General features: G+C 31.9%; 1 protein-coding gene across 1 annotated transcript; it reads left to right on the top strand.

Annotated features, from left to right (window-relative positions):
- Positions 1–4028: 4028 nt before the first annotated feature.
- LOC112708009 (respiratory burst oxidase homolog protein C) lies at positions 4029–12023 on the top strand. The gene is made up of 12 exons (XM_025760095.3): positions 4029–5071; positions 5249–5411; positions 5524–5572; positions 5731–5844; positions 6183–6608; positions 6841–7224; positions 7753–7848; positions 7969–8084; positions 8221–8323; positions 8655–8728; positions 10298–10848; positions 11607–12023. Exons 1-12 carry the CDS (start codon positions 4336–4338, stop codon positions 11714–11716), a joined length of 2922 nt encoding a protein of 973 aa, XP_025615880.1. The 5' UTR covers positions 4029–4335; the 3' UTR covers positions 11717–12023.
- Positions 12024–12284: the final 261 nt, after the last annotated feature.

Raw genomic sequence — 12284 nt, 5'->3', positions numbered from 1 at the left:
TTAGCGATAATCAAAATGCGTTTATAAAGGGCCGGCTTATTAGTGATAATGTATTGATTGCTCACGAATTTATGAACTTCTGGAAGAATAAGAGGTTTGGGGATGAACAACTAGAGTTGAAAGTATGTATGAGCAAAGCTTATGACCGGATTGAATGGAAAATCGTTTGGGCTATTATGGAGAAATTAGGTTTTTGTAGAAGGTGGGTGGAGTGGATGAATGAATGTGTAACGACCGTTTCCTACTCTATTGCTGTGGAAGGACAACTTCATGGTCATTTTAAACCATGTAGGGGATTGCGACAAGGCGACCCCCTTTTCCCCTATTTATTCTTATTCTGTGCAGAGGGACTCTCCTATCTGCTCCACAGAAGAGAACAGAAAAATGAGATCACTAGAATTCATTTGAACTACAGATGTCCTTACATTACTCATCTATTATTTGCAGATGACTCAATTATATTTGGTAAGACAACAACCTAAATATGAGCTAACATAGCCAAGATCCTACAATCTTATAGTATGATGTGAGTGGACAAGTGGTTACTCTACAAAAGTCATCCTTATTTTTCAACATTTCTCATGTTGGAAAATAAGATAAATACTTGGGTCTGCCCTCTGTGATACAGAGATCGAAAAAAGCAACATTCAATTATATTAACGATTGGGTGGCAAAGAAATTATAACATTGAAAAAAATTCCTCTTATCAGCCAGCGACAGAGAAACATTGATTAAAGTCGTAGCCATTGCCATTCCGATATATACGTTGGTGTGTTTCAAGCTGCATGAGACTCTTATAGAGAAAATTCAGCGTATGATAATGAGATTCTGGTGGGACAAAAGGAGAATGAAAGAAGACAACATTGGATTGGTTGGGATATAATCTGTAGACCTCATATTCAAGGGGGATTGAATTTCAAGGATTTAAAAGTCTTTAATCTAGCTATGCTAGAAAAACAAGGCTGGAGAATCATTTCTCGACCTCACTCTCTATTGAGCAAAGTTCTAAAAAGCAGATACTTTATATACACTTCCTTTCTAAGGACAGAGACAGGCTACAATTCATCATGGGGTGGTGCAGTATTTTGGAAGGGCAAAAAATTCTCGAAGAAGGTTGTCTATGAATGATAGGACGAGGTGAAAAAGTCAGGGTCTTTGAGGATAGATGGTCAAAACAGGTGGATCCTAGCTCAATTGACAACAATACTACTGCCAACAACCAAATTGAATGTGTTTCACAGCTAATAGATCACAACAAACAATGGGGAAGAGACATTATAGAAGCAACATTTCAACCAGACATTGCACAGATTATTCTACAAACTCTGATAAGCGAAGGGAAAGATCTGCTAACCTGACCAGCAGAGCGAAATGGACAGTACTCTATTCAATCTAGTAGGGGTGCACAGACCCGGCCCGGCCCGAAGGCCCGGCCCGGCCCCGAACACTTTAGGGACTAATTTGGTGTGATTTCATCGGGTCTAGGGTCGGGTACGGGTCTCAAAAATAGACCCGGCCATTATTTTGGGTTGGGTCTGGGCCATATCTCGGGTCACCCGAAGTCGGCCCGGTGGCCCAGTCATCATATACAATTAATATTTTGTGTTATTAGTGATAGATTATGACTATTCTTATGTGGAATTTAAGTATTGTAAACCTTAATATTTTGTATTATTAGTCATTATAAGACTATAAATTAATGTTTTATGTTTAGAATGCATAAGACTTTAGACTAATACATAAGATTGTGTTATTTGTATTGATTTAAATATTTGGTATTATTAGACAATATTAGTATTGATTGTGGTTATGTTTTAATTTTGAAGAAGGGTTGGTTCTTGTTATATTTTTCTAAGTGAATTTTACCATGTTAACTAATGGTTGGAGTCTTTGAAATTTAAATTTTTTTACATGCTAACTTACAAGAAAGTATCAACGTAATGTAATGTTAACGGCCCGGTTTTCACCCGGTATAATTGTGGCCCGAAAGTGTATTGGTTTCATCGGGTCTAGGGCCGGGTTCGGGTCTAATAAATAGACCCGGTGTATATTTCGGGTCGGGTCTGGGTCACATCAAACCCGGCTTCACCCGGCCCATGTGCACCCCTACAATCTAGTTACACCTATGCCTTTAGAATGCTCCACGATCCACCAGAACTGCTATTTGAAAGTTGTCAGCAGAAACAAATGTGGCGAGCTCTTTGGAGGATCCAATGCCCTCCCAAAGTAAAAAATTTTCTCTGGCGTGCTCTTCACAATGGTCTTCCAGTGGAATTTGAACCATCAATTCCCAACAGTTATGCCATAATGCTCTAGATGCCTAAATTCTTTTGAATCGATGACCTACTGCTTGGCCTCTTGCTCTCAATCAAGATAGGTATGGTGTTTGGCAAGGATCTAACAATCAGAAATAACAGGAGATGACAACATATTCTGAAAATAGTGGGTGCATGTGAGTGGAAGAATGATGGGAGAAGATGGAAAAAACAAAAAAGTAGTAAAGATGGCTTTCACCCTCTGGCAAATCTAAAAAGTGCGTAATATGAAGATTTTCGAAGACAAAAGCTTCTCACCTTTTGAAGTTTTCTCCATAACAAATAAGATGGAAAAAGAATTTGCTGCAAAGACATTACATGGATGAAGTAACTATTGAGTTCTTAGTCTCAGTTGTTTTAAAATAAGTTAAATGGGAGTATCATATTTTGGTTTTTTTTATTGTGCTGTCCAAAGTTAAACTAATTCTATTTATTGCTTAATTTTTTAATTAATAATATTATATTCTACTTTTGAAAAAAAAAAAGATTTTTTTTTGTCTTGATTGATTAAAAAGAGTTGGTTATACTTATGGGTGATACAATTTTTCTTTATAATATTAAAAATATTAAACAAATATTAATACTATAAAAGATTGTGCACCATTAATGGAGAGCTATAAAACCATATGTTTTAGCTTTATTCATGCTAAGCCTATATATGTTTTGTATTAACTTTTTTTAAATAAAAGTATCGATAATGGTTTTTAGACACTAATAATGAATTGAAAGATAATTTCCAATGAATTTTAAAAATTGTTAATTGATTTGTTTTAAATTTATAACTTTGTGAAAATATAATTTTTATAGAAATTGAATTAAAATATAAAATTAAATTTTTTATTCTTATTAGTTGATTTTTCTATATTTCATTTAAATATAAATTAGAAGTATTTTTTATTAACATTTATATTTTAAAATTAATGACATTATTTAAAAAGTAAAAATATCAAGAAGCTATTAAAAATAATAAAAACATACAATGAAACTCATTTGTTTTTATTGCTTTTTAAATTTTTTTCTCAATTTTGTTAGATAATATATTTTTTTATTTCGCTCAGACCGATTATACATGAAAGTAAGATATAATTAAAAAAGATCATAATTTTTTTTATTAACTATGTTAAGTATATATTAAATTCAATTATTAGTATAAAATATATATTAAAATAAAAAATATATAATAAAAATAAATTAAATAATATATATATTTATATATAATAACTAATTTTAGTATATAAATATTATTTTTATTTTTATTATTATTTAAATTAAAAAATATAAGTCAATAAAATATAATTTAAATAACATAATCTTTTTATATTCACATAAAAAACTACAAATTTAAATACTCTTAACTTAAAAAAATAATTAAAAAATATAAAATTTATTTACTTAAATAAAAAATAGCTGTTTCCAAGTGTCCTGCCATATAAAATCCATTTTTACTTATAAGTGGTTTAAAAAATTAAAAGAATAATTTTTTTATCTAAAAATTAAATAAAAAATAATATTTAAAAAATAGTAAATATTTAAATACAATTAATTTTATGTAAAATTAATAATTAAAACCTATTAAATTATTTAACAACTTTTAAGTATTAACTTTATATATTAGAACTAAATTTCTACTTAAAAGATATCTAATTACACTAAAAAAATTAGCTGTCAGTGTCCTGCCATCTAAAATCCTTTGCACCAAAATTGACATTTGGAACGTCGTCACGTCACAAATCACAAAAAAATATTATTATGTTGCAAACTACGCGTAGAAAGCAGCAGTGAAGCACAGCACCCACTCCTCCAACTCCATTACATCTCAAAATGGAAAAGACAATAATCTCCAACAATCACGATAATTCCATAAACTTGAATAAAATAATCCTATCTCTATAACAATGTCTTTCTTTCTTTAAATCTTTCTCCATACATAAACAAAAACAACACAAGCTAAACATATCTTCTTCACGCAGTTGAGACTTGAGTCAACAACTTTTGCATCAGAATATCCGTCACTAATAACATGGAAAAATCTGATGAAGATTTTTATAACCGTCACCACCACCGTCGTGATAATTCCGACATAGAACTCGTCGCCGGTGATAGAGTTCCTCATTCTGGCCCTCTAAGCAAAAGACTGGCAAGAAGAAGTTCCAAGTTGAATAATAATAATAATAATGAAGCTCTTGTTGTTCATGGAAATGATGACGTCATCACTTCAACTTCTTCTTCTTGTAAGCAACAAGTGGATCATGATGATGGAGGAGGACAAGACTACGTTGAAGTCACAATGGACATTCATGGCGGTTCCGTTGCGCTTCACAGCGTCAAAGACGTTTCAGGTAACGACCTTAACGAAGACGACAAGCTTGTTCTTCTCGGTAAAGGAATGGAGAAGAAGAGATCCTTTGGTGCTACTGTCGTTAGAACCGCTTCCATTAAAATGAAGCAGGTTTCTCAAGAACTCAAACGACTCGCTTCGATTTCTTCGAAACAAACAGCACCTTCTTCTTCTTCTGATGCTGCTGCTGCTGCAAGAAGAGGACACTACGATAGGACTAAGTCCGCGGCTTCGAGTGCTCTCAAGGGACTTAAGTTCATCGCTAAGGGTGGCGGCGGCGGCGGTGGTGGTGGTGGTGGTGGCGGTGGCGGTGGTGGTGGTGGTGGTGCAGGGTGGCATGAAGTGGAGAAGCAGTTTGATGTTCTTACTGCTTCAACTGATGGATGGCTTCATCGTTCTCTCTTTGGAAAATGCATAGGTAATAATTGAAATTGAAGAGTTCATAACAAATCTGCACTATTTTTTGTTGTTGCTTTCCAAGTGTTTGTGAAATTGTTTGTGTGTGTGAGTGAAATAAGGATTTGTTCTGAGTAGTTTTCTTTTAGGATGTGTTTGGATAATTATGGTTTGGATTTGTTGAATTGTTTGTATGTAGGAATGAGCAAGGAATCTGAGGCATTTGCTGGTGTGCTTTTTGATTCTTTGGCTAGGAGGAGAGATATTCATGGGGATTCAATTAACAAGGCTCAATTGAAGGACTTTTGGGACCAGATTTCTGACCAGAGTTTTGATTCCAGGCTCAGAACCTTCTTTGACATGTAACTAATTCATTACCTCTTTACTTAATTTTAGAAGTAGGAAAAGAAATTGGTTGCTATTTTCTTTAATTCCCACCATTAAGTATGTTAACCTTCATTTGGAATAATGCAGGGTTGATAAAGATGCCGATGGAAGAATCACCGAGGAAGAAATTAAAGAGGTTTATATGAATTATCTTTTTAAATTCATCAACAGAAAAATTAGAATGAGGATAGTGAAGTAGTTTTATCAACAACCTTTTTTCCTTTCCTAGCTTTGCATTTTGTTCCCATGAGAATAGGAGTTTCCTTGATCACAAATGATCAATTCTGTTTTCAGATCATCTGCCTTAGTGCCACAACAAACAAACTCTCAAACATACAGCTGCAGGCTGAAGAATATGCAGCTTTGATCATGGAAGAACTAGACCCTGAAGAGACAGGATTTATCATGGTATTTACATCATCCTATTTCATATCGTTTTGGTATAAAACTTATCAAAATTAAGTAAAATTAGTCACTATTACAGTTTCACATACAGATAAGTACTAATATTTCAAATCATAAGTAAGAAGTTGATTTATATGTAAGATGATGAGAGGGACTGATTTCACTTGTATTTAGGAAACTAGATCAAATCCATAAGAACAATTTTACAAAGACCAAAATCATAACTAGCTAACTCTAGAAGTGACTAGAAATTTATTTGAAAAGAAAAACAAAAACTCCATATTACTCATGTTAATCTCATTTATTTGGCCAATTGGTGATTATTATTACTGCTTCATCAGCTGGATAGCCTAGAGATGCTCTTATTGCATGGACCAAGTCATTCTACAAGAGGTGATAGCAAGTACCTAAGCCAAATGCTAAGCTTGAAACTGAAGCCTACATACGAAGACAGTGCTGTTAGGAGGTGCTATACAAACACCAAGTACTTCATACAGGACAACTGGCAAAGAACTTGGGTTATGGCACTGTGGATTTGTGTGATGTTAGGTTTATTTGCCTACAAATTCATACACTATAGAAGGAGAAAAGATGTATATCATGTTATGGGGTATTGTGTATGCATGGCCAAAGGTGCAGCTGAGACACTTAAATTGAACATGGCTATTATCTTGTTACCAGTTTGCCGGAACACTATTACTTGGCTGAGGAATAAGAGCAAGCTTGGCATCATGGTTCCTTTTGATGACAACCTTAACTTCCACAAGGTACTATTTTTCACTTGCACCAAATCTTTGTTGGGACTTGTGTGTTTTCACAAGTCAAATTGTCAAAAGGGTATGAAGAATATTTGGAGTGTTTCATGATTTAGAAGTGGCAAATTTGCTTCTCAAGGAACATATTGTTTCTCAAGATTCCCTTGCTGAATAAATGTGTCACCATTTAAATAAAGTTAGTAGTACAAATAAAGTGAGGGTATATATGTTGTTGTTCTTGCAGGTGATAGCTGTGGCAGTAGCAATTGGTGTTGGAATACATGCAATTTTTCATCTTTCTTGCGACTTCCCTCGCCTCCTTCGTGCAAGCCCTCAAAAGTACAAGCCAATGGTACAGTATTTTGGACCTCAACCAAAAAGTTATTGGCATTTTGTGAAAACATGGGAAGGAGTCACAGGGATTATAATGGTTGTTCTAATGGCAATAGCATTCACATTGGCCTCACCTTGGTTCAGGAGAGGCAGGGTTAAGCTTCCTAAACCACTCAACAGTCTAACTGGCTTCAATGCATTTTGGTACTCACATCATCTCTTTGTCATTGTCTATGCCTCGTTGATTGTTCATGGAATCAAACTTTTCTTGACCAAAGAGTGGTACGAGAAAACGGTTAGTAACTTCGATCCCTTTTCCTTTGTATAAATTGCACTGACACTTTCCTGAGGTTAAAGTTAAATTATATACAACACTTTATTTTTTTAATGTTTGCATTGACTTTGTTAGTGTTGTGTTTATAAAAGAAATTAATATCACAGGCTCACAGCTTACAATCTATAGAAATTCATTAAAAATTTAAAATATACTATTGGAAATATCAAAACAGAGAAGTATTGTGTGTATTATTGTCTAATGTCAAGACTAGAGAAAAGCCATCGGAATTTACCCTTTTTCTTTTTAGAATAAATTATCATTTTTAATCATAAAGGATTCAAATGCCAACAATTTTAACTATAACAAGCTAAACTAATTCAATATTTAATAAAGATTGAGTTAGTTTGACAAAATTACTTAATGAATTATCCAATTTTAGTTTACATCTTTGTTGGTTATTAGAAATGATAGTTTATTTTTATTTGTTATCTTTTATTTATCTTTTTTACCCTGCAAAATTTGATGTTGTATGAATATGTTTTGTAGACTTGGATGTACTTGGCAATTCCCATGACCATTTATTCATTGGAAAGACTAACTAGAGCACTAAGATCTAGTATCAAACCTGTAAAAATATTAAAGGTGAGTATCAAATCAAATAAATAGAATTCATTTACTCATTATATGAAAGAAACACGTTTGCTAATATTAGCACATAAAATAGTAATTCTTACCACATTTTCACTGATGACTAATTTGAAGGTGGCTGTATACCCTGGGAATGTGTTGGCTCTTCATATGTCAAAGCCTCAGGGATTTAGATATAAGAGTGGACAATACATGTTTGTTAATTGTGCTGCTGTATCACCATTTGAATGGTATGATGAATAATTTGGAGAAACCTAAGTAACTTTTTTGTTATATAGAAATTTTGCTTCTTAGTTTCTTTCATATAACTTTTAGTAGTATTAATATCTAAATTCTTATTATGTTAATTTGTTTATGCTTTTACAGGCATCCATTTTCTATAACATCAGCCCCTGAAGATAACTATCTTAGTGTTCACATTAGAACATTAGGGGATTGGACCAGAAGTCTCAGAACAAAATTTTCAGAGGTGAATTATCCTTCAAGTTAACTTTTGTTGGTAATACTATTTGCATAAGAGTTTCATTAAAATAGTAACAAACAAAATATCACTAGTATATAAATTATTACATTTGCTTCTAGAATTGCAATATCACATCAATTTTATTTTAGTATTATTATTTAGTTATCATTATTATTTTCAAATCCGCGTGCTATCATTGTCTTGTGTACATATGTGGTCTCTTTTTGTCTCCCTCATACATAATTTAATGTTAGTGTATCCTTTTTAAATAAAAAATAAATGAACTGGGTTTCTTGTAATTAAACAATGAATAGATTAATTCTTTGGGTCCTTTCAGGTGTGCCAGCCACCCAACAATGGCAAGAGTGGACTTCTAAGGGCTGAGTGTATGACAGGAGATTGCTGTCCAAGGTCAGCCACATTTTTAATTGGGAAAATTAGAAGAAAAAATGCCAGTTCCATAATGGAAAAAAAAAATTGCAGTCTCAAAAGTGGACTTTAAAACGATTTAAGGGAAAAAAGGGTTTATATAAGTTTTAAATTCTTGTAAAATTAGCAATCTAAAATTTTTAATCTTATATTTTCTTATTATATTTTGGTCTAAAAATTTGGAAAATAAGTAAATTTGGTTTCTACTATCATTCCATGTACAAATTATTTGGGATATATATATATATACAAAAAATCAACCACTAGAATAAAATACAGTTGAAATACGAAATAATATTAAAAATAAGTTAAATAATACGTATATTTATACATAAATACATAGTGACATAACATTTTTGATATACATATATATACTTGAATAACAAATATATGTGAACTTTTGTGAAACACAGACAAGGACTTGTTTCATTTACTTATAAAAAAATTTGTATCGAAACCCAAAAAATATTAGAGACCAAAATCATAAATCACTAATTTCAGACAGACATTACCACAACATACCTAAGTATAACCAAGCCCCTATATAAAAAAAAAATAAGTATAATCAAGTATGCAGTTTATGGCGTACCAAAACTACTTGGTATGATTTATGAAATTTAAAGAAAACTATAGAAGTATAAATGATCTTATTAATGTTTGTTGACCAAACAACATAAATAGAACTTATTATATATTTGGCCTTTCTGGTTTGGTTGTAAATAAAAAGCACTTGTTGCGGAGATTCCCTTAAATCTTAATAATCAAAGTGACCAAATCTAATAAATGTTAATAATGATTGTTAATGAAAACATGTGGTTAGTTGTTATTCGGATCTTGGAAGGTTGATAAGGACTCCAGTTGAAAATCCTTGCCTGTGTGTGGTAGGTAGTCAAACCAATCAAATTTCTGTATTCATGAAATAGTTGAATCAATCAATGCGTAACTAATTATAATAGAGAAAGCTGTGTAGAAGTAGAACTGTAGCTTGTGATGAAATAGTTGAGTAGATTGACATTTTCTTCTTGAACTACAATCAAGATTTTATAATTGTTTTTATGTGAATTTTTTTTAATTTTTGGATCATAGATTGTATAGTTAGATTTTGATATTTATAAAAGTGTTGTTTTTATTTAAAATGTCATTAAATAAATAATCACACTTTTAAACAAAGTATCTTCGTGAAAAGATGTTTTTGCCATCTTCATTTGAGTAGTTCTCTCTTCTTATTACCTATATATTTGATATCTGCCGACATATTAATACTTTTGCCAAAAAAAAAAACTACACTACTTTATAATAAAATTACAAGAATATTCAATCAATATAAATAGTTATCCATTACAATAATTACTCGTTATAATTTGCCATTGTAATACAATTTTATTTACTCGTAATATAAAGCTATGTAACACTTTCAACACATGAAATCAATATATGTACGTGTGGATATTTTTGTTAAGAATATATAATTGATACTTTGTCAAAATCAAATTCTATTGCCTAAAGACAATCAAGATTATTGATGATAAATTTGGTCACATCATGGTGCAGTACCTTCCCTAAGGTCCTAATTGATGGTCCATATGGAGCCCCAGCACAAGACTACAAACAATATGAAGTGGTTCTATTGGTAGGGTTGGGAATTGGGGCCACCCCTATGATCAGCATACTGAAGGACATAGTGAACAATTATAAGGCCATGGAAGAGGATGAATTAGGGTCCACCATGGAAGAAGGAGGAGTAACATCAAGTGATAACAAATCACCAAAAAGGAGGGGTAATTTGGTAAATTTCAAGACTAGGAGGGCTTACTTCTATTGGGTGACAAGGGAACAAGGTTCATTTGATTGGTTCAAAGGTGTAATGAATGAGGTTGCTGATGCTGATCGTAGAGGAGTGATTGAGTTACATAACTATTGCACTAGTGTTTATGAAGAAGGTGATGCTCGTTCAGCCCTAATTGAAATGCTTCAATCCTTAAACCATGCTAAGAATGGTGTTGACATTGTTTCTGGGACAAGGATTAAGTCTCACTTTGCCAAACCTAATTGGCGAAGTGTTTACAAGCGTATTGCACTAAATCATCCACATGCTCGCATTGGTGAGTTTTCTTTGCAAAATTTATAGAATTTTTATACCTATATTTCTTTATTCTTTGCTTTTTCCAAAATTTTAAAGGAAAAAAAAATTAAAGTTAAAAGAAAACTAAAATCAGAAAAATTAAACAAATCAAAATTTTTCTCCTTATTTTCTAAAGAGTAAATAACAATTTTGACACTTAAAAAAATTTTAAGACAAAATAGACTTCGATTTTTGTTTTTGACAAAATAAATTTTTAAATATCAGTTCTGTCTGACAAAATAGACTAATTATTGATCCATCATTTTAGACATTTAGACTGTTTTATTAAACCGAACTAATATTTTAAAGTTTATTTTATCAAAAATAAAAGTTAAAATCCATTTATCAAAACAAAATTGTGTTGAGTGCTGAAATAATTATTTACTCTTTCCTAAATAAAGTTGCATAGAAAGAAGAATATGTCTAAAAGATTTTTGATAGATATAGAGATTATCTCTAGATGAGATAAGCATGATCATTAGATGACATTAGCAATAAACACATATTATATGATTCTAACAACTTACAACCAAACCTTTTTCCTTCTTTCTTTTATAAACAATGCCTTTTTTCCACAGATGACCATAATTCACATAGAGGCCCATTTAATTAAAGAACATTTATGTTTATGAATCATTGTCTTCCAAAAAGTTGGAGTAATAATGCCTAACATCTGCCTAATAATGTCTGCATCATAACAAAAAGCATAATGTTTCGTGTTTGCAATAATGTATGTAGGGGTTTTCTATTGTGGTCCACCAGCACTAACAAAGGAGCTTCGTCAGCTAGCTTCAGATTTTTCACACAACACAACGACCAAATATGATTTCCATAAGGAGAATTTCTAATATACTGAGAAATTATTGAAGACAAAGGGCAGAAATTTTGGCAGAAATAAGATGGTCCTCTATCAATGCAACCTTGAATATGACACTATATATAATGATATATTAATGTACATTTAATTTGTTGATTATAATTTGAGGTAGTTCAAGTAGCAATTATTATTATAGGTATATAATTAAGATTAAGAATGGAAAAGCAACCAAGAAGGTTATTGTTTGCTAACAAGGTTAGGGTTTTGTGAGTTACAAAAATTAGTAAATAATTAACTCGTCTTGTGTGGTTTCTCTCTTGAAAGATCTTTTAAAATTATTTATGTTCCATGTATTTTTAGTTTAATTTCAGCTCCTATAAAATTTTTATATATTATTTTTTCTGAGTTAAATTTTAATTTGACTCCTGAAATTTAGTCCGATACTCATAATGACCTTCACAATTTCGTTGGTCCTAATTAGAACCTCAAATTTACAATCGTGGCTCCGGCTTGTCCTTGCGATTATCTCCGTCATCTAACACAATTGCATAACACGGTGGATACTACTTAAACGTCGGCGCATTGTTTTATGCCCAAAC

Source organism: Arachis hypogaea, chromosome 8 (genome assembly GCF_003086295.3).
Source record: "Arachis hypogaea cultivar Tifrunner chromosome 8, arahy.Tifrunner.gnm2.J5K5, whole genome shotgun sequence".
NCBI lineage: Eukaryota > Viridiplantae > Streptophyta > Magnoliopsida > Fabales > Fabaceae > Arachis > Arachis hypogaea.
This window is presented reverse-complemented; position numbering and strand designations above follow the sequence as displayed.